Source organism: Odontomachus brunneus, unplaced genomic scaffold (assembly GCF_010583005.1).
Source record: "Odontomachus brunneus isolate Ranch 3 - 2012 unplaced genomic scaffold, Obru_v1 Obru_scaffold_320, whole genome shotgun sequence".
Lineage (NCBI taxonomy): Eukaryota > Metazoa > Arthropoda > Insecta > Hymenoptera > Formicidae > Odontomachus > Odontomachus brunneus.
This window is the reverse complement of record NW_022639770.1, coordinates 141170-168197: the sequence shown is the minus strand read 5'-3', so window position 1 is coordinate 168197 and position 27028 is coordinate 141170. Positions and strand designations below refer to the sequence as shown.

The 27028-nt window shown below is 31.3% G+C and overlaps 1 protein-coding gene across 3 annotated transcripts in view; it reads right to left on the bottom strand.

Moving 5' to 3' along the window:
• LOC116853427 (annulin) overlaps positions 1 to 25317 on the bottom strand; it is a 54154-nt gene extending 28837 nt beyond the window's left edge. The window contains exons 1-2 of one of the 3 annotated variants that reach the window (XM_032834506.1): positions 23979 to 25317; positions 23603 to 23823 (exon numbers count right to left, since the gene is read on the bottom strand). In XM_032834506.1, the coding sequence (XP_032690397.1) occupies positions 23603 to 23735 (133 nt within the window). In that variant the 5' untranslated portion in view covers positions 23736 to 23823; positions 23979 to 25317. The remainder of the gene's footprint in view (positions 1 to 23602; positions 23824 to 23978) is intronic. The other 2 variants (XM_032834505.1, XM_032834507.1) reach the window with 2 other exon arrangements.
• Positions 25318 to 27028: the final 1711 nt, after the last annotated feature.

Sequence of the window (27028 nt, the reverse complement as noted above, 5' to 3'; positions counted from 1 at the left end):
GGTTAAAAAAGAACTATTAAAAATTAAAACTGATTCTTTTAGGAACTTTTATACGATTAATCCGAGATCCAATGTCTCTAAATGGCGTATATTAAAAGCTTTCAAGAACAGAAGATCTCTCTTGATTCAACTTTACCCGATGAAGAAAATTGAGGCGTCAAAAAGGGCCTTCAACAAAGCAATTCCGCTGAATCAATCTATTTCAAATGTTCCTCAACTTCCGGAAAATTATATTCTTTCGGCTATGGTTTCTATATCTTCTTCTGATAATATCGAGTCTTTACATCGTTCTATTGAACTGTGTAATAATAAAATCAATATTCCTTTTAGAAGAGAGAAATTTTACGGAGATCTCTCTATAATAAATACACTCCGCATACGGTCCTGATCTTATCTCTAATAGAATTATTCTTGAATTACCTGAACCGGTTTTGGATTTTATTCATAAGTTCTTTAATATTCAATTTATCTTCATTTCCGGAAGATTGGTCCAATTACTTTATGGTTTTTACCCCAAAAGTTGGTTCTGGAGAAATGAGACCTATTTCAATGGCTAATTATTTATTTAAAATTTTTGAAAGATTAATGTTTCATAGACTTGTTTGGTTCGAGAATAATAAACTTTTTGCTCATAGACAGTTGGTTTTTGTAAAGCTAGATTAACTGCGGATAACTTGTTTCTTTTATCTTCAGATATTAAAAAAGGCTTTTTCAAAAAAGCTTTTACTGATGTTTTATTTATTGATATTCAAAGGATAACGTAATCTTGCATATTCTATTGGAAATTCTGAAACAATTGAAGTTATCTATTAAGATGATAAAGTTTATTGATTTTCTTTTGAATACTAGAACAGTCGAAGGATATGGTAAAGGTTCTCCCGTTGGATCCCGTGGGGCCCTTTTAGGTTTATTGCAGGGTTCAGTTCTTAATCCTATCCTGTTTAATATTTACCTATCTTTTATTTTTCAATCTTTACCAGAGGACGTATCTTATCTAGCATATGCGGATGATATTTATATATACACATCTAGTCAGGCTATATTTATTGTTTTTAGACTTATATATGGCCTTGAGTATTATTGATAAAAATTTGAAAGAAATAGGTTTAAATACCTCTTGTGTTAAATCTTCCTTCTGCTTATTTTCGGAAAATAAATTTAGAAAAGCGGATAATTATATTAAAAAACATAAACTTAGAAAATGATATTATATCAATTGTCGATTCATTTAAATTTCTTGGTGTAGTTTTTGACAGAGTTCTTACCTGGAAAAAGCATTGTCTTGAAGTACGTAAAAAAAATTAGAACAAAGTTATCTGTCTTAAGATTAATCTCAGGTTTAAATTTGGGTGCTCACCCTTCCAATTTGCTTTCCATTTATAAATGTTGGATAAGATCCTCACTTGAATATGGAGTTCAGGCTTTTTATGATATAAAACTCAATATACCAATTATTTTAGATAGATTGCAGTTTGAGACTCTTCGTACTGTTTTGGGAGTCATGTCCATTACCCCTATCAACGTTTTATTACATATGGCTGGTGAAGCCCTTTTATTTATCCGCAGAGAATTCATTTGTTATCAATATTTGATAAAATGTTTTGCAATTAAAGAGCATCCGGTCAGAGAACTGGCTACATCTTTATATGATAGGAATCTTAACGTTAGGTCTTGTGTCGGAGAATCTTTCTTCTCTTTCATTTACTTTCTGTGAATATTTATTTAAGTTACACCTTACAAATCTTCCTATAGATTTAGATTTTGAGTTTATTACTCCGTTCCTCTGTTTGCCTGAATACGGAAATCGGTACTTTATGTCAAGACTATTATAACTGTCTTGAAAAATCTAATACTAATCAAGAGATATTAACTAGAACTTCCTCTCTGATTGAAAGAAAGTTTAGACAATTATTGGTGAGTCGAGACTTGAATGGCTTCAGACTTGTATATACTGATGGATCTAAGAGTGACTCTGGCGTGGGATGTGCTCTCTTTTTCCCATCGATACAATTTATCTAAAGACTTATCCATTTTCGAGGCCGAAGCCATTGCAATTACATATGCATTGGTAGTGATTTCTGACCTGGATAATAAGAAAATTATCGCCACAGACTCATTACATGTCATAAAAGCAATCTCAAATTGTAATCTGAAGTCAAAACAACAAGTTGATTTACATTATTAAAAAACAATATAGAGAGAGTTATAATAGTCTTGACATAAAGTACCGATTTCCGTATTCAGGAAACAGGCAAACGGAGGAACGGAGTAATAAACTCAAAATCTAAATCTATAGGAAGATTTGTAAGGTGTAACTTAAATAAATATTCACAGAAAGTAAATGAAAGATTCTCCGACATAAGACCTGACGTTAAGATTCCTATCATATAAAGATGTAGCCAGTTCTTTGACCGGATGCTCTTTAATTGCAAAACATTTTACAAAAGGCTTTATAATTTTCATATGGATACCGGGACATTCTGGTATCTCTGGAAATGAAATTGTTGATACTATGGCTAAGGATGCAGCAAAGTTTACATCTCTGATGCGTATGATAAGATAATTTTTCCTAGTACAGCTATAAGAACTGTACGTAACCGAATGTATGACCAAGCAGAGGAATTCTTCAGTGAAGAGGCGAAGCAGCGTGGTTATCGTTACTTTCATAGAACTAGGATCAAATCTTTATCACCATGGTTTAATGAATTTACCTATTTGGACAGGCTTACACTGATCATTATTGCTCGTATAAGATCTTACCATACGAGAACTGTGCAATATTTGCTTGAGAAAAATATTGTTAACAATTCTTTTTGTGATTGTGGAGCCGAGGAAACGCTAAATCATGCATTTTTCGAATGTCCGCGCAATCAACAGGAATCGGATCGACTCATAATTGGTCTTCATCGAGCCGAGGTGGCGGCATCTACGGCTATATACTGTAGCTTTTGACAATAATGTGGATGCATTTACCGAGCTATCTCTTTTCGTTAGAAGAACAAGAAGAAAACTTTAAAGATTTTTAATTATTGGAAGAAGGAATCTATACAAGAAGTTTGGATCAGGAAATTTAACTTAGTTAATGGACTTTGCTCCACAACCATTACAATAACAATATCATCACATAAGTGAGATATGACATGAAAATTATAAACAAGAACGTCTAAACTGTATAAAGCTTTACAGTGTTCAATAAAAACCTTTATAATATTTTGTACAAAAGAAGTTCTAAAATAATTTTTAAATAAGTTTTAAAATAATTTAAATAATATAAATATCTGATAATAATATAGAGAAACGAAAATGTAAAGTAACAAAAAATTTTTATACATAGCAACATCTAATACATTTTGTAACACACCAAGTCCTACGTAGGAACATCTTAAATTCATTAGCTTTCCAATTTGCAACAAACGTTTACAGTTAAAACTCAACTGATATATTACTTTTTAAAGTAACCTGTCGGGCAGAAATAATATTCACAATATGTTACAATAATATTCATTATACGAGGTTTTTTATACGTCAGTAAAATTTGACGTGTAAAAAATCTCGAAATAAAATAAATTATATAACTATATAATATATTATATAATAATATTATATTCTAAATAAAAAAAAGATATATCCATTATGTTGCGAAGTAAAACCTAATTAATAATTTCACAATATAACTAAATCCCATTTCACAACAAAACTCAATCCAAGCCCTTCGCACAGGGTCCAGTTCCGAGTAAAGAGATTTAGTCCTCTGACTCAAAATTAGATTATCGCGTAAAGGTACCGTTATAAATCATTTACAATTTTATTGTTTCTCGTCATCCACTTTTCTTTTTTTGTTGTTAAAACCTCTGTAAAACTATATTATACTCTAAATAATATGTATATATGTATATCATATATATATATATATATATATATATATATATATATATATATTTATATATATATATATATATATTTATATATATATATATATATACATACATATATATATTTATTTATTTATTTATTTATTTTATTTAGAATATAATACATAATTTACAGAGATTGTAACAACAACAAAAAATAAAAGTGGGAAACAAGAAACAATAAAATTGCAAATGGTTTATAACAGTAATCTTACACTTGCGTGCGATAAAAAACTGAATACAAAATTACAATAATAATATAAAACTAATTCTGTAGAGAAAGTATGTGGATATATACACGGTTGTGTATGAGTATATATAGGTATGTATGTTGTGTATGATATGTGTCTGTGCGTGTGTGCGTGAGTGTGTGTACGCGCGCATGTGTGAATGGTCATATGAATTGCAAAGTCATATGAATTGGTCAAATGATTGCAAGAAGATTATACCAAAGGACCATTGTGGACATTGGTCAGGACTGAGTGATAGTTGTTCTAATTAAGGGGAAAAGACTCAAGGAAAAGTAAAAAAAGACAAATGCATGACTTGACTTTGCCCATTAAAGAGATGCAAATTGCATTTACCGATGAGTGTAGTTTTGAAAAATGAAGTCAATAAATAAGAGCGGTCATCGGGATACAATACCCAGGTTGGATTCCGACCGGGAATTCGGTTTTCCTGGTCTCACTTAACGAATACTTATTGTGGAAATAGAACTAGTCTATTACTTGTCCGTGCTGTATAGAAGTCGCAGTGGTAGAGAACATTCGTGCCGTATGAAGGTCAAAAATAGAGAGAGGAAAAGAGTACGTGTTGGGATTTTTATAGAAAGAGAGAGCGGCTAAGTTTGGAAACTAGGAATTTTCAGAGATAACAATTACCGAATTTATTGAGAATGACATGTGTGAGGGTTGTAACCAGTGGTGTGAAAGATGAGGAAGATAGGGAAAACTTTATTTTCTTTGGCTATAATTATAGGTGGAGAGTGGTCGTGTATTTTTTATACTTATTATCCAAGCATGGGTAATGTAGGAGTTAATAAGTACGGATGTTTCGATGTCGGAAGATGGGGAAATGTGTTTTAAGTATAGCTGTGTGTATTGGGTATGTAGAGACATGACCGTAATAAACCTATCTATTAGAACTATAAGGCTGCGGACTTTTATGACTCTCCTATGATATGTTCGCCAACGCGTAGAATTTACTTATAAATCATATATTGAATTTTATTCTAACGGCATTCTAGATGACCTGAGTTATCTAGGTTTGCGTTAGGCCATGTTAATTTAAAGTTTTGATATGAGTTTGAGTGTGACGGCTCATGGTTATTGCTAGACTTTTTTGCGTAGGATCTTAGATTTAATGATTCTTGGGCCCCGACGGATACATGCGGTAAACGTTACTAGCGCGGCGGTCGCATAGACAGTTTCAATTTTTACAACCGGATATTCTATGGGTTCTTGGTTCGTAACGTCCCTGCAGTATGTAACAAAACATTTAATTAAATCAATAATTTTAATAAAGTTTTACCTGAATGATGTTCATCGTTGTCTTGTTTACAGAACGATTTATCTATGTGCTTTCGAGCATTAATGTTACATAAAATTATTTCATTATTATGATATTGATTAACTTCAACATATTTATCACAACAAGAGTATCCTATATGTGATTTAATGCATTTTAAAAAAACACGTACCGGTACATAAATCAGAATTATAGTGACATCTCATTAAGAAACAGCATCCCAAGTAACAATATGACATTAAATAAGGTCTTCATAACGTCTTATTGACTTTAGAAATATCAATAAGATGTTAAGATGTTACTTTCCTACTTGGAACTTTAGTTAAACCTAAAATAGAAACGTTTGCCTCTCGACTTAATAAGATGGGAGCGCAGAATTAGGAAAACTGGAGAAGCCCACTATAAAAACCAGACATAAGTTAGAAGAAATCAACCGTATACTTCAAATCTCCCAAAATCCAATACAAAATCAATCAAATAGAGTATCGGTCAACACGATGGACTTTGAATCAGAGTTCCACGAAGAAATAAAGAAGACAAGTTTTAGGACAAGCAGTTTACATTTTTTTCTTCTAAAAAGACTGAATGAGAATAATATCTAATAATTTTATTTTAAATTGCATTAAAAGCTATTAAATTAGTTTTGCAAGGATTCCTTGTCAGTTATATATTTTAGAAAAACCAAAATAGTCTACTGAAGTGTTTGTTAAAATAAAAATAAAAATAAGAAATGTTCTAGTAAAAAAGGCAAGAATAAGGTGATGAGTACGAGAATTAATTTATTTCTTTGTATTTCTTAATTACTAGATTCAAAGGTAGCAATCAGTTTACCTACAATTTAAAAAAATTTAAATAAGTTTGTAGAACTTCCACACTTTAAAATGGAGGATATTAAATCGGCAAGAAACTTTATAATAAAAGCTTCTACTTCTATTGACTTCTATAAGCTTATGACTTCTATAGACTTCTATAGTCTTGAAGGAGATGCGTTTTAATGAACAAGTTTAGTAGAAAATGTTTCATTTCTTATTGTATTTATTATTTTTATTTTATTATTATATTTATTTAGGTGCGCAACTAAGTTCCCGCTGTTTGTCAATAGATGGCTCCAGCAGTAAGTGCTGGTCGATTTTGACATATCCAAAACGTCATGAACCAAGCTTACAATTAGACATATAGTAAACAAACCGCTTTGACACGTTAGTGATTTTGTTTTGGCGTCATATACTTTTGGTTGTGTGAAAATGTCTGATTTTGTGCCAAATAATCGTCATTTGCGGGAAGTGTTGATTTTCTTATTTCATTCGAAGAAAATGGCGGCTGAAGCGCATCGAGAGCTCCAAAAAGTTTACGGAGATGCTGCTCTAAGTGAAACAACGTACCGTGATTGGTTTCGTCGCTTCAAAGACGGTGATTTCGATGTTGACAACCGTCCGCGTGAAGGAAGGCCAAAAACCTTCGAAGACGCTGAATTGGAGGCATTGCTCGATGAGGATCCGTACCAAACGCAAGAACAGCTTGCTTCAGCTTGTTTCATTAGGAGTTACCCGCCAAGCCATTTCCAAACGATTGCATGCGTTGGGAATGATTCAAAAGCAAGGAACTTGGGTTCCTTATGATTTGAAGCCAAGGGACGTTGAGCGTCGTTTTTTCGCCTGTGAACAACTGCTCCAGCGGCAAAAAAGGAAGGGTTTTCTTCATCGCATCGTGACGGGTGATGAAAAATGGATTCATTACAGCAACCCAAAGAAAAGAAAGTCATGGGGACTGCCCGGTCATGCTTCTACGTCGTCGGCTCGGCCGAATATTCACGCTGCGAAGGTTATGCTGTGTATTTGGTGGGACCAGGTCGGTGTTATTTATTATGAGCTGTTGAAACCGAACGAAACCATCACTGGGGAACGGTATCGAATTCAATTGATGCGATTGAGCTGAGCACTGCGCGAAAAACGGCCACAATACGAGCAGAGGCACGAAAAAGTGATTCTAGTCCTACCCCACCCGCCATATTCCCCAGATATTGCGCCGTCCGATTATTACTTGTTCCGTTCGATGGCACATGGTCTGGCTGATCAGCAGTTCCGCTCATATGAAGACATCAATAAATGGCTTGATTCGTGGATAGCCTCACAAGACGAACGCTTTTACCGTAACGGTATTCGAGCTCTGCCAGAAAGATAGGAAAAAGTTGTAGCTAGCGATGGGCAATACTTTGAATGATTCATTTGTAACCATTTTTTCATAATAAAGTTGCATTTTCATAAAAAAAAACAGCGAGAACTTAGTTGCGCACCTAATATTATTATTAGATTTCTTACTTTTGCGTATTTACTTTTTTATGTTACATAGTTTAAGATATAATAATTATATATTAATTATAATTATATAATATTATATGATATTATTATATATGATTATAATTTTATAATTATATTATATAATATTATAATTATATTATATTATATTAATTATAATTATAAACATGATCACTTAAAAAAAGGATTATATCACTGTTTAAATTGATCCAGATTAACAATATTATTCTTGACGTAAACCCCAAGATTATTGTGTGTGTTGAATAAGATGGTTTGAATTTTTATAATCCGTACAATTTTTTTCTTCTTTTATCTTTTTTTCATGGTTTGTCCAATGTTTTAAGATAACATACACAAAGTTTTTGAAAGCTGCATCAACGTTGCACCTATTACTTATGTAATTTTTTTTTCTTATACTGAAAAGTGTCTGAACATAAGACTGAAACGTTTGTGAAATTAATAAATGTGAAACTAATAAACGCAGAGTAACTGTTTTTTACTATTACTGTTATTCGCTTTTCCATCGGCGTTTGGCTCATTTACTTTAAATTAATCATACTGATTAAATATCAAGAGAGCCCACATCAATATTTTATAATTTTTTAAAATATTTAAGTTTCTTCTTCGATGATAAATTATATCAATTTATTTATCTCTTATTTAGATTGCGCAAAAACCTATACGTTTTTACAAAGCTTATGAAACCACTAATAAATAAGTTAAGACAGAAAGGTTTTATATCCGCGATTTATCTAGATAATTTTCTTTGTATTGACGAGACAACTAAGGAATGTCAATATAATATAAAGAAAATAAGTTACAAACCCTCCTCTTTGATGCTACTAGAAATAATAATTAATATAATATTTACATTCATTAGGATACCAAAATCTGTTAACACTTTCCTTCGCAATACGAATCTGACAGTCAAATGCGTCTGAAGAAATCTCTATTTAAAATATTTAATGGAATTTGTTCCTGGAACTATATTTTCTTTTCACCACTCAAAATCTATCAATGATAATTCTATCAATGATAATTCATTATCCCATCAAATAATGTTTCTAATTAAAAGTTTGAGATATATAGCCAATTTTAAAAAGAGCTCGTTAATTCCTTCACAAAAATATAAATACTTGAGGTTTATATTCAATTCAAAAGAATAACTATAGAATTGACACAGATAAGGAAAGTTTTGAAATAGAAAAATCATATAAAATTAGGAAAGTAGCCTACTTATTAGGAATGCTTATGGTTACCAAAGTTTATCAAAGTTGCCCAGCAGTGGCATATGGCACGACGCCTTTACGGAAAAATATTATAAGAAAACTACTGAGAACAACAATATTTTCATCGATTAATAAAAATACTACTGTTTTATCTATTGAAAACTAATACTAAAATTATTTATAAAATTAACGAATAGGTTTTTTTATAGTTTTTCAATAGTGTTGTAATAAGTAAATAGTAGTATTCCAATATTTTTCAATAGTTTTCCTATATTGTTTTCTTATATTGTTTGAAGCAGTTTTTTTTCTTATAATTTTTTTTCTGTAAGGGACATACTGCAAAAGATTTGAAAGGACGAATGTTGAAATACTATTTTTGAAGGAAGGAAATTATTATATATATTAAGGAGATAGAAGAATTATCATTGATAGATTTAGAGTGGTGGAAAGAAAATATAGTTTTAGGGACAAATTCCATTAAATATTTTAAATAGAGATTTCTTCGGACGCATCACTGTCAGATTCGCATTGCGAAGAAAAGTGCTAATAGATTTTGGTATCCTAATGAATGTAAATATTACATTAATTATTTAGCAGCATTATTTCTAGTAGCATCAAAACGTTTTTGTATCTAATTGTAGCAATTATGAAATTTTCCTAAAATTTTCTTAAAAGCTATTGTTTATATCAGTAAAGTAGGTGGTACACAATATTCAGTTCTTAATGAGTTAGCTAAGGAAAGAGCCCGGCCAGAATGTGCTCCAAATCCTTGCGATTGATATTGGGGTCAACATATATACCAAATTAAAGATCTTGCCAAGTAGAAAACGAATATGTACTTCTCACGTTGGACTGATGAACCGTTCTCAAGATATCCTGTCCGGAAATTCTAGTCCAAGGTGGATTTTCAAACTTAAGTTACTTCAAATGGCTGCCAAATTGTCAATTTAAGATCTACCCTAAATGTTATTAATGACTTAAAATGCTCATAGATTGATACTCTCAAATCCATTTTAACAGTTTTTAAATAGGAGCCAAAATGGCCGTTTGGGAGCGCTTCGAGCAAGTGGATTCTAAAATTCAGTATTTTATTGGCAATTTTTTAACTTTTTGTGGGAATATTCAATTTTTTAGCAACAACCAGAATATACATTTTATCAGCCATAGTATTAGCTTTAAAATAAGCCATTGATCACAATTTTACGATAAGATTTGGTTGAGATATCGCACTTTTTGTCAGCGAATTGACGTATTCGATTGTTCGAAGAGGCCATCAACAAGAATAATTCTTAGAGAATTGTAATCGGATTTTTGTTTTATTATGACGCAAATTCACACTTATTAACAATATTTTATATGTATTTAATATTACTTGACACGCTGATTAAATGTATAAAACAAAATTGAAAAAAACAAAAAAAAAGAAAAAAATAAATACAAAAATACGCGCTCATTAATGTGATTTTTTTTCAAAGCTGCACTGTCACTTTCAATAACTTTCGCTGACAAAAAGTGCGATATTTCAACCAAATCTTATCGTAAAAATGTGATCAACGGCTTATTTTAAAGTTAATACTATAGCTGATAAAATATATATTCTGGTTGTTGCTAAAAAATTAAATATTCCCACAAAAAGTTACAAAATTGCCAATAAAATACTGAATTTTAGAACCCACTTGTTCGAAGCGCTCTCAAACGGCCATTTTGGCTTCTATTTAAAAACTGTTAAAATGGATTTGAGAGTATCAATCTATGAGCATTTTAAGCCATTAATCACATTTGTAGGTCTCAAATTGACAATTTGGCAGCCATTTGAAGCTTATGTTTGAAAATTCACTTTGGACCACCAAAATTTCCGGACCGGATATCTCGAAAACGGTTCATCAGTCCAACGTAAGAAGTACATATTCGTTTTCTGCTTGACAAGACCTTTAATGTGGTATATATGTTGACCCCACTATCGATCGCAAGGATTTGGGGCACATGCACTGGGGACAGTTGGACGGGCTCTTTGACAATGATATGAAAGTAAAAAATTATGAATCCTTCATATATCTTTTCAAAACAAAAAATCAAAGCAGATATTGCTTCTCGTGTGTCAAATATAAACAGCGGGTTGGTCAGAGAACTCGAAACTTTCACTAGATTTTATAATAAATCAATACAAAGCTCTAATTATACTATTACTCGTCCAATTTTTTCAAGCTCAATAGAAAATTAAATATTTCTTTTTTTGTGTGCATTTAAAGAGTTATATTCAATATGATAAAAGTTGGATAAGTTACTGTCTATAAAATTAGTTTCAAAGAATAAACATCGAGAGTTGTGCTAGGCTCTAAACATCTACAGATAACCATCTACAAATGAGATGCTTAGTATAATTGAACGATCAAACGAATCCGTCAAAGGCGAATGAAATTCAGTCGTAATTATACGACGCGTCTTATTGAGAAAATGATTATAACATAATCAAAAATTAATTGTTTCTCTACTCGCAATCAAAAGACAACTCTCGAAATGTGAAAGCTCAGATAGCACATGGACGTCTTATGGACGTCCAGTGGACGTTCAAGTTTGGATATTGCGACATCCATAATATGTCCGAATAAAGCCCAACAGACGTTCATAGGATGTCTGTTTTTATCTATTTTGGATGTCCTTGGAATATTAAAAAAAAGACCTACACTGGACATTATTTTTAGTGTCCTTATTCGATTCAATTTTCTAACAAAAACTATTCGTAAATGTCACAGCGTTTGCTGATATCACTTGAAAATTTTAGATTACTTGATTCCAATGTTACATCACATTTAAAAATTCTTACTGGCACTGATGAGACTCGAACTTGAATCCGCACAGCACCTCTCGATTATGAATCTGTTACTTTAGACACGACACCACTTCATCGATCGATATAAACGTCTTACATTTTGTATGTTGTAATTAACACAGTAATATAATTTTCTGATAATATGATTTAATAAAATGATTTAATTTCAATAAAAATTATTTCTTGTACTTTCTAGTTAAAATTTATTTGTTGTACTTTTATTGTTAATTTAACCCTTAGCTAATGAGTCTACAAAATCCCGCACATTCCATTTTATTATCTTCAAATTTTTATAGTAAAAATTCTTTATTGTTAACTGTCATTGATTAAAGTCATAAAAGACTATAAACTTTGAGTAATTATAAAATAAATATTGAGTAATTATAAAAAAAAGAAAATCTACCTTATTATATAAGATTTAATTAAATTAATTAAATTTATATATAAACATACAAATCAACGCGATTATATTATTATAAGCGATGAAGTATCTGTCTCAGAGTATCCCAAGTAATGATTCGCAAAATATTTATTATAATAAAATTCCAAAGAATATTTTAGAATAAATTAGACTCGGATAATTCTTCAGGAATTTTTAAGATATTCATTTGTTTAATTATTTAGGTATTCTTTAAAATGAATTTTCTATGAACTTCTATTCATCTCTGTGCTATCTGGGTCAACATTTTCTCATTAATATATCTTTCAACATCATCCTACTAACTGGATAATTACAACGATGTAATACTCATGAGTAAGAAATGATAGAACAATTTCTATAAGATTTATTTCTAAAACTAAATGCTTGAGATGCAAGCATATAAAAAATAAATAACAATGTGTATAAATAATAATGTGTTGATTACATACATTACAGTTGATATAAATGAACATTAGATAAAAATCTGAGATTTTAGACTTTCGCGGTGTCCATGCATATTAAATTTGATTTCCGGATTTGAGCCGCGTGAATTTATCTTTGTTTGATTCCGACGTTTCGCGAACATTTCAATCCGCTTCGTCAAGGAGGAATGACTCGATGCCCGGGGAATATAGGCATCGTGTCGTTCCTCCCTGATGAAGCGGATTGAAATTCTCGCAAAAACGTCGGAATCAAACAAAGATGAATCCACGCGGCTCAAGCCCGGAAATCTAAGATAAAAATCTGTCACATTCTTGCTTATCGAACAGCTGATTAAAAATGACCTCTCATAAACGTATTATAGACGTCTTTAAATGACGTTATTATCACGTCAAAATTGTTCACGTTTTTTAAATGTCAGTTATTGGTTACATGACATCTAGGACTGATAATCATCACTTGAAAATTACGTGAAAATGACGTGACGTTGCTGTCTGGGGATAGAATGATATGTAGCGTTGATAGTGCGCATTTTCGACATACCTATAGTCGAATTTTATATTTAAGATATTTATGTCTAAGATCGGATATCTTATGAACATCCAAATTATGGACATTAACGGATGTCCAAAATCGGATATCTTATGGATGTCCATTGCATGTCCATGATGTGCGGACGTAAAATGGATATAAAATGGACATTCTGTGCTATCTGGGAAATAGAAGTGAAGAAAAAAGGCGGAGAAAATACTATCATGATAGAGAGCACAAAAATCGAAAAGTTATCACTCAGAACGTTATGGAGCTACTATGATTAACGGTATTATTACAGATAATCATCTTCGAACAGAACACGTTATGTAATTATAATCGAACTTCGTCCACCTTTAGTAGACTCGTTTAATTAGTCAATTATGAGTAATTTAAGGTTAGAGTCATTTAACTTTCAATCTTTTACATAAATTTATCAACCGAACATTACGAACGAAATGTTGATACCAACATTAACAATTAACATTATAGTTCTAAAACAAATTTATTAGACCTTTAATTAGAGAAAGAGAGAGAGAGAGAGAGAAAGAGAAAAAGAAAGAAAAAAAAAGAGAGAGGAGAAGGAAAGAGTTTATATTAAATTATAAATATAGTAATTAAGAATATTTATGCATGAAAAATTTATAGTTCAGCAAGTATTACACACCCGTATAACGAGTAATACAATACTTAATTTTATATTAACAATATTTATATTGTTTAAGTCTATATGGAAAAATGGTATACACATAACATAACTTGTTAGTTTCATACATCTAAAAAATTGATAAAGCAATTAATACACATTGAGATGTCCCATTTTAAATAACCCATTGAGATTTCTTGAAAACCATTTTTAAATTTTTCATTTAAAAATTTTTCAAACAAAATTTGTACGGTTTCAAAGAGAACGTCCTATAATATTATTTCTTTTACTTTCAATGATCTTGTTAAGTCGCGTTAACTTTTATGTGATATTTTTAAATACCATCACATAGTTTTCTTTTAATACAAATCGATTTTTTCAATCATTCTATATATAAGGTGTAGTAAAAAGAAATCCATTATTTTTGCATGAAATTGAAAGCTTTATTTACCATAGTTAGAATGATCCGATTTAGGTCAAATATGCAATTTGTTCGATAACTTGTTGCCATTTTAAAGGTACTTCCATTATGCCTCTCTCATAGAAACCCTTGTCCCTATTGGCAAAAAACTGGGACAGTCGATTTTCACAAGCTTCTCTTGAGGCGAATTTTTTACCAGCAAAATCATTTGCCATAGACAGGAACAGGTGGTAATCACTTGGTGCCAGGCCCGGACTATAAGGTGGATGCATAAGAACCTCCCAACCAAGCTCCCGGAGCTTCTGGCGAGTCACTATCGATGTGTGTGGCCTGGCGTTGTCCTGATGGAACACAATTCCTCTCCTATTGGCCAAAGCTGGCCGCTTCTGGGCGATTGATTCCTTCAGACGGTCCAATTGTTGACAGTACAGGTCCGAATTAAGAGTTTGGCCGTAGGGGAGCAGCTCATAGTGGATGATTCCCTGCCAATCCCACCAAACACACAGCAAAGCCTTCCTGACCGTCAATCCTGGCTTGGCCACCGTTTGCGCCGGCTCACCGCGTTTCGACCACGACCGTTTTCGCTTGACGTTGTCGTAAGTGACCCACTTTTCATCACCAGTCACCATCCGCTGCAGAAATGGGTCGATTTTGTTGCGATTCAGCAGCGATTCGCAGATGGAAATTCGGTCCATGAGGTTTTTTTGCGTTAACTCGTGTGGCACCCATACATCGAGCTTCTTTTTGTATCCAGCCTTATTCAAGTGGTTCCAAACGGTTTTTTGTGCAATGTTTAGCTCCTGGGCAATCGAAACAGTGCTTACATGACGGTCGGACTCGACGATTTCCATTATTTTCGACAATTGGCCTTCCAGAGCGTGATGCATCTTTGACATCAAAATTACCGGAACGGAATCGACGAAACCAAAATTGCGCGTGATTGGCTGTTACAGTATCAAGACCATAAACACTATTCACATTTTCAGCCGCCTGGCTTGCGTTTTCGCCTTTATCGAAGAAAAACTGTAAAATATGGCGTATTTTCTCTTTGCTGGTGTCCATCTTTGACGCGCGCTCAAACAATACTGAGTCAAACAATCACAAAACTGTCTGAGAAGTTTTTTTAGTTTTTTTAAGTTTTTTTAGAAATCTTATCTTTCTAACGCCATCTAGCGTGAATCGATCGCACTTATATAACGCGAGATACACATTACTAAAGCCATCTATTGGAAAAATAATGGATTTCTTTTTACTACACCTTATATAAAAGTATTAGAGTTAAATTGTCGAGAAATAAATACTTTTCACTTTATATTTTATTCTTACAGTTTTAAGTATAAATATAAATAGTTATAAGTTATAAAATATAAATATATAATTATAGTTATAAGTTATAAAATATAAATATATCTCGTAAACTATTCACTTTTCGACAATTGTCATAATACTTTTGTACATAAAATAATGATAGAAATCAATCGACGATACTAATTTTAATATATAATGCATTAATATATTTATAAAGCGCAACAAAATTTTGTTTAAAGTTTCTCCACATTTCTCTCATAACAATCGATTTCGCCCATCATTCTATGTATAAAAGTGTTAAAATAAGTTTGTCGAGAAATTAATAATTTACGAAATATTTTATATTTTATATCTAAAAGTATAAAAATAAAATGTAAATTATTTCGGAAAATATTCATTTTTCGACGTTTTAACTCTTATATTTTGATATACAGAATAACTGAAGAGATCAATTTGTCTTTAAAAAAACCAGATGATGCTATTTAAAGATATCAAGTTGATCTTGACGTAATTCTAACGAGGCCATCTCGACAAGGTCAAGTGAGTAACATCATAAGACGTCTTTTGAAATCGTACAAATTTGGTTTAAAATATTTTTTTGTGGAATCCTTTTTGAGAAATCTCAATGGATTATTTAAAATGGAACATTCTGTATATACTAAATTTTTTCTTAAATATTAAGAATATTTGTAAATATAATCTTAGAATATAACTATAAAAGGACTAAGGAATATAATAAAATTTTCTCCGTATTTTCATTATATGTACTTTTTTAATACATAAATGACCCGAAATTAGGACTCGACTCATAATTGAAATTGTTACCTTAGACTGAAAATCATATAATTCTAGATCTGGGAAATTGTATATGTATATGACGCCGGTTGTTCCAGATTGACACGCTCTCGCGCTAATTATTAACTGATTTTTCGAACAATGCGTAATTGATTTTCTTCTTAACGTGGACAACTGATTTTAATATTTATTATTTATCGATGTTTATTCTTCAAAATTGCGTCGTTGTATTATCTCCGTTTACATTTAGAGAAACGGGAAAAATAAAAAGGAAACTATGTACAGGACTAAATGCAAATTGCATTTCTTTACGATTCGAACGATGTTTGGTTGAAGTTCTATGAGACGTTCCTTCTGTACGCGTATGTTCTATACATATGTATGCGTGCACGGCAACTCCTTCCAAGTGTTAAGATTCTTACCGGAATGCAGCTTGCATCATAGCAAGTGTGCTCGTTTGCAAGCAACTAGTTGATCCCACCTAAATGAACACCGAGATCTTGTAATTATCGTTCAAAGTGCATTGGAAGCCGCTGCACGATAAAATAACGAGTGTTCGTTCTGAGCGTGTGCGTGTGCTTGTGCATACCGTGCTATTTATACTATTTTATACGGAAGAGAATGAGTCGACAGGCAAGAAGTTATCTCGGCAAGCGTGACTTAATGAGGAGATTCCCCGATCGGAAATGTCGAGAAAAGGTAATCGTGATAGCACTCGAGACAAAACTTTCATGACTAATGGGATAGTTTTTGTTGCTCGGCAACGAAGAATCTCGAAGATTCTAATTCAATTGTACCTCAATTAAATTATATATTATATCTGATATGTCTATGATAAAAACTTAGCCAAATAAATTTTCATGATTATTATGACGTGAAACAATCGATGATAGAAATTCTTCAATTTCTCTAGTTACGAATTAATCGTAGCATCGAATTAATCATAAAATTTCAATCACATAATGATGTAATTTTTTTGTTATATTGATATAGCAAGAAGTTTACTAAAAATTAAACTCAGATTTTTATATTGCATTTTACATAACACATTGTTCGAAGTAAATTTCAATAACTTTTTTCGTATTTCTGTCATATTGCTATTTCATTATTTGATATGAGTATCATATGAGTCACTTATAAGACAATTTTTACAAAGCGATTAGTAAAGTTATTACCAAATTTACGTACAGATACTCTCTTAAAGTGAATCAGTGAATAATCACTGATATCAGTTATAAGTATAGCACTAAGCACTTTCAGTGTTATACTTATAACTGCAAATCAGTATATATTCACTATTTTCAGTGATGTTTGACTGATTCATTTTAAGGGAGTAGACGCATAGTTTACCTAAAAACAGAGGAGGAAATAGATAGACTCATAATTATCACGATGTGAGACAATCGCGCGATGAAATGATGGAAAAAAATTCTATAATTTTTTAAATTATATTTAAGAAACAAATATACTATATTAAATTAATCATTATATTTACACATCAACCATAATGTAAATATTTGTTATATTGATGCAACAATAAACTAAAGAGTAACTAAATATTGCACTCAAATTTTCGTGTTACATTTTACATAACATATTGTTTTAAGCAAATTTTTATTGTTGGTTCGTATTTTTATTTCGTCATTCTATGTGAAAAATATGAATCACTCATAAAGAACACATCCTTTACAAATAAAAAATAAAGTTGCTGCCAAATTTACGTACATCTACCTATCTGAGTAGCTATTAGCTTTACAGAGAAAAGCGAGTAAATAATTTTTATAAAATATACTAATTCCTAAAAGAGATTGGAATCTGAAGAAGCGTACCTAAATTCTTGCATGAACTCAAGGAACATGCATTGTTTTTACTAAACAACTTGTCTTTTAGTTACCAATCTAAATTATCCAAATCTGTTTGAATAATACTAATGTAAGTGATTAATAATAACGTGAGTTTACGCCAGCGAAAGTGACATCACCGCTCACAGCGTTGCGGCCGCTTACGTAATGTCACTTTCATTCATGGCAATGTACTATGACCACGAGTCTAGGAAAAAAAGAAATTCTCCAATGCAAGTTCAAGATCAGTTCTAAGAAATTCTGCATAAGTAAGACGCCAGTAAAAGAGCTAAAAATGTAAAAAATAAATCAAAATAAAGATGCGGGAGACTGGCTTGCGATAAGACAGACGCACAGATACCCTCTTTGTGAAAGAATTAAGAGACTTCGTAGATAAACACGCATACACAGTAGCGTACGATAAACGGATATTAAAACATCGTAACTAAACGAAAAATATTGCCGATTCGAATACAAATAATCTATTATAAATCTAAATAATCTACGCTGTGACACCGTATAACAAATATCATATTTTGCGAGAAAGAGAAAAAGAGAAAGAGAGAACAGAAAAGAAGGCGAGGAAAGGAATAGAAGGAGAAGATGATACTTTTCATCTGGTTGAGTATATTTTCTCAACAATGAAATAAAGTGTATTCAAACGAAAGTCACAGCGTTCTCGTCTCGACGAAACGCGCGTTTATTTGTAAAACATTCGATCACACGCGGTGAAACGCGGAAACTATACTTTGCCAAAAATAAAGGAAAAAATGCTCTTTGATTTATCAAATAAAGGAAGTAAAGGGCCCTGTTACGTAAATATATACGGCTCTATTGTAGTCTAATTAAAAGCAAAGATAATTTAAACGGATTTGCAGTAATATCTAATACAACTGAGATATTTATTAATGAAATTGTCAATCGTTTCAGTTTTTTTCTAACCGTTATCAACAGCATAAAACAAAACAAAGAAGAATAAAAACGAAAAATTGTATATTATGTTAATACGAATAAACAATATCATAAAATTACAAAATATGTTATATTTATAAAATGTGCAAAATATGTTATAAAAAAAATATATATATATATATATATATATTATATATACATATTTCGCGCAACAGAAATGCAAAATCCGATCATTTTGCAAAAGTATCCATTTCCGCCTGTTAAAAATCTTATTTTCATTAAATATTCTTGTCCTTCCGATTCAAGCTTAAACTCGCAAGTTTGTAGACGATGTAAAATAAATATATGACGTGAACGTACTATGTACATATTTTGTGATAAATGCATCGTCAAGTCGCAGTCGACAACGTTCGAATCAGCCGATGCTACGGTAATTGAGTAAGAATTCTGACGCCTACTTATGTTAATGTTCGCCTTGTCAATCGTTCATACGTTGATAATAAAATCACTATTGGTAAATCAAATTTGAAGTGACCTTGTGGTTTCTTTTTGAGCGACGATACAGTGACATCATGTCTCTAAATACGGTGTAACGCATACGATGTGCGTCAGCATTATATTTTCTCGTCATCCTTCCGAAAATCGTCGACCGCGCACTCGTCATGTCACGAAGCTCACAAACCCTACACCGTCCTTGACCAATATTCCGAAATTAGAGTTCGGGAAACACTTCACAACAGAGATAATATATGGTATACTCCACTTAGCTCTAAATTAAACTCTAAAATCTCTAAATAAAAATAAAGCATATATATAGTATACTCATCACAAAACATCTGCTCGTGTCTGAATTATTCCAAAGAATTTATTTTTCGATAAAATCGACGCTCTGTATCGAAACAATCTCTTATCATCTATCAATCTTCAAAACTTATAACCATAGTCATGAAAATTATAATTTCAAAAAAAAAGAACATAGACTAGTATTCATAGTTGGACTTTATATATTTAAGGTCGTCTTAATACTAGATTGATTAAGAACGATAATTCCCTTTAGATGTCCAAAAACCTCTTGATTCTTTGCGATTATAATATTTGAGAACTCTCCCTGTTTCTCACTATTCCTATCAATGATAACTTCTAAACATGCTAAAAATATAATTTGCAAAATATGGATATTTTATATATTGTAAATAAATTACAATTTTCATATTTTCCAAATTTATAATTTTTTATAGTAAGACGTATCATAATTATTATTTATTTGTTATCAATAAGTAGTATACTAAGAAAATATTGTAGTAATAATTAAAATTATGTTTCTTTTCACAAAGTTTCTTGTATAAAGTTGGATTATACTGAAATTATTGTATATATGAATTACTATATAAATAATAAATTTGATCCGTCTGATATAAGATATAAAAAACATTTAAACAATAGTTTCTTATGGACGTTTCCATTATCTTTCATTAAGTCTTATAAAATTGAATCTTATTATTAAATATTTTCTTATTATTTCTTTTCTTATTATTAAATATTTATTATTATAGATTTATCTTAATATTAAGGCCTTATGCCACTATAATTTTTTCAAAATATCAATTTTTTTTTATTGGCTTAATTGATGGATAAACTATTCAAAAATGTAATAAAAATTGTTTTATACCATAGAAAAAATTTTATCAGTTCATTTAAACCATTTTATTGAACATAGTCACGACGTATGAAATTACGTATTTCGCGCGTTTTGCTTTTTTCACTGTCTCGATAAAAATGATACCCATATTTACGACGTGTGTTTGAAATATGACGATAGAGGGCGCTCGTAATTATTTTGCTCAAAAATTTTGCTACAGTTCGGGTGAAATTGCGCGGTAAACAGTTTAAAGCATAGAAATCAGATTAAACACGATTATCTAAAAACTATGTTTTTCAAATTGGCTTGCAAGATAACTCTCTCAATTTTTATCCGATTGAGTTCAAATTTTAACTGTAGCTTCTTAATTAGATTTCGCAGAGAATGTCGTGCGGATTTTGCCAAATATTAAAAATTATAAAAGTTATTAACAAAAAACTGTCATTTTTTTGCGAAAAAATCGACTTTTTTTTCAAAAGCTTGCCATTTTTTCAAAAATCAATATTTTCAAAATTCCGTACTACGTTCTCTAGACATTTTCATGTAGTTTAAGAAGAATTTTTTTTTTTGCAGGATCAAAACTCTTCAAGATATTTTGCAAGCCCTGGAGCAACTTTTTAAAAACACGTTTTTTTGACAACGGCCGTGTGCCGCCATTTTGTATTTTTTTTTATTAAAAAATAAAAATTTGTACCTTAATACATATATAAACATGTGGTAAACTTTGTTTTATTAATAATACATTTTTTCCCATCCAAAAAAATACCAAAGAAGTAGTCGGTTTTCGGGTCTCTACAGTGGCATAAGGCCTTAACTTTTTGAAATCATCTTCTCCTGCGTCCTACGTAGTCTCTGATTACTCAAATCAGCTGTACGTGAAAAAATTGAAACTCTCGTTAAATTTTGCAGCGTTATTGCATCTTAACAGGGGTTGGAGAGAAGGGACGTGTGCAAAGGACGTCGCGCTTTACTTTCAGGCGATATGCTTTCTATCACGCTCGCGAGCGCTCGCGAGCGCTCGTGATTCAGCCATTGACGCGCGATGTCTTTTATCTCGCTGATTCATTAATTAATTTTCGAGCCATCTACTCATCCACACGCGAACTCTATCCTCAAACGGGTCAATTGAGGGCATTTATGTCAGGCCAAATACATATATCTGCACACAGAAAAATATATACTACACTCTCAAGCAAATATTAATTGTTTCAAATATTTCATAAATTTGTATATCCAAAAATCTATCATAAATTCATCATAAGTATCAAATTTATTCAAAATTATTAATTTAGAAAATACGGGATACAGGGTCAATCAAATTATATTGATAAGATTCGTACGTAAAGATCGGGGAAAAAGTTTGACGCTATACATCGCGTAAAGCGATGTATTATTCTCCCGAAATTATATAATCAATTCACGCAAACTAAAATTTTGCGTTGACCCTTATTATCTCATAATGTACATTAATGTGTTTGAATACTTTCAAGAGCCTTATTTCTAAATATTTGTTTATTCAAAAGGCATCCTAAATTTTGGTAAGTTTAGCATTTCAATAAAGAATATTAAATTAAAGTAAAAACTCACAGTTACTACATAAAGTCGAATCAACGTTTCCTTCAATAAAGTTTTATAATATTCTTATGAAAAAAATAAATTATTTTTTTCGAGTGCATGATTAACTTTCCTCAAATTTGCAATAAATATATTTTAAGATTATTATTATGAAAATATATTTTGTTTAAAAATAACTATTATTTAAGAAGAAGAATAAACTGAGTGATCGTTTTTTAGCAGTAAAATAATGTTTTTCTTTATGTAGAAACTCTTATTTCATATAAATTCTTTTAATCATAAATGTTGCAAATGCGTACTTAATTAAAAAAATCATGACTGCTTGCCTGCAAATATATTATATATAATCGCATATCTCCTTAATACTTACGCACAATTTGCCTGTTAGTTCTTGGTGAAAAACGAAACCCGCGTAAAGGATGCGGGAATACAATCCACTCAGAACTAGCAATAAATAAGAAAATTTTTATCTTAAGAAATTTTTTCTTTTTCCTTTAATGCGTACTAAACTTGCGAGATGCGCGCAGACAATTGTAATCTCACAGGAATATTTAGTCGCGCTCGCCCTCGGAAAGACGTAAAGAACGCGAAATACTCGAAAAATTACTCCTTCCTCGAACTTTTAGTGAACAATGATATCAGTGTTATAATTAGAAATTTTCTCTCTTTCTCTTCCTTCATAATATAATTCAGTCTATGTATTTTACTATAACTGGTGGTTCAGCTGTAATGACACTGCAATCAATCAAATCTCCTTGAAAAGATCAGTTCACAGTAAGGACTTTTTATTATTGATGACTTTGCACACAAACAATATCACTGTACGCAAGATGCATGAAATCTGTTAATTCCGCCGCTATAAACGTAAAAGATTAAATTTAATGCAGGGTATAATGAATTTATGTATTAGATTTAACAATGAAATTTTATTTCTACTGGTGAAAATCAATAAAATATAAGACAGGTAAAAAGTAGGAATGTTTCAATTGAAAATCGATACATACTCACTAATTATTGGTGAAATATTTCTTTTGTCGATTTTATCGATTTGATTAGAAATATTTTTACTGGTTCACTTTAAGAAAGTAAGAAAATATTACGTTAAACTTTGATATCAACATCACACACACAAACAAATGTGTAAAAAATCCTATCGATCTCTATTTTCGAACTAGCAGTAGTTTGTTGTTTTAAACATGATTTTAAACACAATTAGTGGCAAATAAAATATAGGTAATAAAATGTAGAACTTTGTCTTACCAGGCGCGGTAGTCGGAGGCGGCCGTGGCATGCATTCTGGTCTCGTACAATCCGGCTTGTGCGAAGGTCCGATTTGTTGGGGCCTGAATACGGCCCTGAAACCGGAGAAACACGAACAGCACTTTCTTATCATTATTAAAAACAGATGAGAATCCGTATGAAGATTATCTTCTCAAGTCTTCTGTCGTTCCTCGATCAAACGTCCACGCGAGACATCCAAGCTGCGTATCATATTTAACGAGGCGCTCATTAATTATTCATACTTTTCTCAAAGTCTTCTTAATAATATTTTCATTATCATTAACTGAAGCTGCGTTTGTATTTTATGCTAGGCAAATTATGTATAGAATAATATTGTAAGTAATTAAAAGATTACGCGATGTAGAATTCAAGATGTAATTTGCGAGTATCACTTGTGACAACAAGAATTGTTATTAATCCTAAAGAGATCTGAATAAGTGAAGAGAAATGTGAATTTCGATGTGATAAGCAATTGTTGATTAATCAAAGACAGCTGTAGTCATTCGAAACAAAATGCGGACGGCTTATATATAAGTGTAACGAAAGTTTTGTAAAAAAGCTGACCGTAGCTTTGGTATTTCGTTCGATATATAGATTGTTTCAAAGTTAAAAGTCTATATACAACTGCTGCGCATGCGGGTGCATATGTGTATGTGATTAAAAAATAAATTTATAATTTTAAAATAATTAAGGCAGTTTCTCTAGAGAGAGAGAAAGAGAGAGAGAGAGAGAGAGAGAGACCCGCTAACGTTTTATTTAAATAGTATTAACATTTAAACATTTTAAATATATTATATTTTAAATATTTTATTAAATTTTGAAAATTTTAACATAATTATAAATTTTGTTCAAAGTGTTGGCCATAAGTACGACAATCAGCTTAACATCTTCCTTTCATTACATCAGTACACATGTACAAACGTGTACAGAACTGCACAAAAAGCTGTTAATGTTTCACATGTTTCATTGTTTTTGCTTTGTAAAGAATTAACGTTATTCATTAAAATTTTATAGACCTTTTGTAATAGCACGTCATACAAAAATTTAATGACGTCAAATCTAAAGAACGTATAAGCCACAAATCTTGCGCGACTAATCTTAAATTAATATTTTAAATTACAGAACGTTTAACTCTGAAACAACCTGTTTATTATATATAAATAACACTTAATGATGATTGTATATATAAAAGTGACTATATTTAGATAAAAACTTTGCAAAACGAAAATATTTCTATCACGTATTTCACATATCTTTACGATGTTTTTATTAAACAACTTCGATTAATTACTATTTTGCACCGAATTAAAAGAGAAAATTAAAAGAAAAGTACGATAAATAATTTCTTCATAGAACGTAACATCATCACTAACGAGTATGTAAAACAAATAAACGTATAAAAACTAATAATCATCAAAACGAATCATCAAAACAAATCAACGAAAACGTAACATCACTCATTCCATGATTATCAAATGAACATAATTTCCTCGTATAATTAAATATTTTATGAGATGATTACAAAGATTCTGCACTTATGAGACGATTTTAATAATTTTCTTTTTAGTAACAATTTCGCACGGTATCCACGTCGCACTAATCGTAAGAATACAGAGCTCGGAATGTGTGTGCGAGAATGATTGGAGCGACGCTTCGATCTCCGTGCCGGTTGTCGGGCTACTGTCAGAGAGGCTACCATCCGCATCGGAGAGAACCGATAGTCTCTGACGACAACCTTCAGCTAACGTTTAGCTAACCTTCGGAGAACGTTAATGATATGCACTAACGTGAGTATATATCACGCGTCGCCGTACACTTTAGTGCAACTGCGTAACACGCTTTTTGCTTTTTGCTGAATGCTACGATTATTAATTAATGCAAACGTGTAACGCGCATCGAATTCCATCTTAAGAATTCTATTTTTCGTTTATTGTCATTTATTGTGTTTATTATATTTATTGTTATTTATTTAATTTATTGTGTAAATGAAAAAACGTTGTTCATGAGACACAACCAGAAATATATGTGAATTTCGATCTTATTAAAGACATTGTAAAGTAAAATTCTGTTAAGAAGTCACTGTTATTCATCCATTTAAACGCTTACGCTTTATATACATTGGTGCCTCCGCTATATTTTATCCACAGGTTATACACTTTTGATGCGATGTAACGCGATTGTAGTTGAAAGCGAACGATGTTTCTCTCTTGCCTGTCGATGAAAAGTTAGTACCACCATCAGCTATGTACATTATTAGCTATGATGGCATGTATCAACTTTTCAACCACAGGCAAGAGAGAAACATTGTTCGCCTTCAACTATAATCACGTTACACCTCATCAAAAATATATAACCTGTGGATAGAATATAGCGAAGGTATCAATCCAATTACATTATGGTAATGCTAGTGCAAAGTAAGCGCTAGAACGGTCGGTTGTTGTGCGCATGTAGCATCAGTCCTATGAATATCTGGGATACTTGAGATATTCTGAACAGTTAAAGCAAAGACCATGCCAGCAGTACATACAATATGCTGAAAATGCTGAAAACATTTCAGATTGGTTCGAACCAGGGAAAACAAAGCTCTATCTGATTAAATCAGATAAAACTAGCAGATTTAAAAACTTGCCGGCTTCTTAAGTTTTACAAACGCACAGGAGATAAGAAATAGCTTCTCTCCACATATTTATCATATCTTTTAAATGTCCTGAATCAACTTTAAACTCTAAATCAACTTTAAACCACTATTTCATCGTCCAATTTTTTATAAGCAACATTATTGCATGCACACTTGGTGAAAATAAAATATACTAATTAATACGAAGTTCGATTTCAATATGATGGCAAAGGGATAAAATAATCGCTTTGACATATTTCATGCAGTATATATACGAGTAATTCTTGAGAAAGTATGATGATAAGGGCTCATTGATAACAGAGTGAAATGAGACAGGCATTGTAACTATGGATAATATTCCATGTAAAGATATAAGAATGCCTCATTTTCAACACCTAATTACTTGAACAACAAACGATTCTAGTAGGTTGTGAGTTCCATCGAGAGAAATAAAGCACAGTTTGAAGTGCTTCTGACGTGGTTCAAAAAACAGCCTTATTAACACTCATCCTTTAAATAAATAATGTTGACACCCGATTTTTATGCAATGTTCTTATTTCAGTAATGTTATATATTATTAAATTTGATGAGTACTTTTCAAAAACATATATATCTTTGAAAAGTAGACATAACACTTCGTGAATGTCTTTTATAAGTTACAACCTACGCGGATTCCTGTCCTCTTTAAATGTCGTTTACGTACCATTCGCAAATATTCGCAGAATATGTTCTAATATTAGACATATAGAGCTATAATATTATACTAGAGCTTAACTCCGTCGAATTGA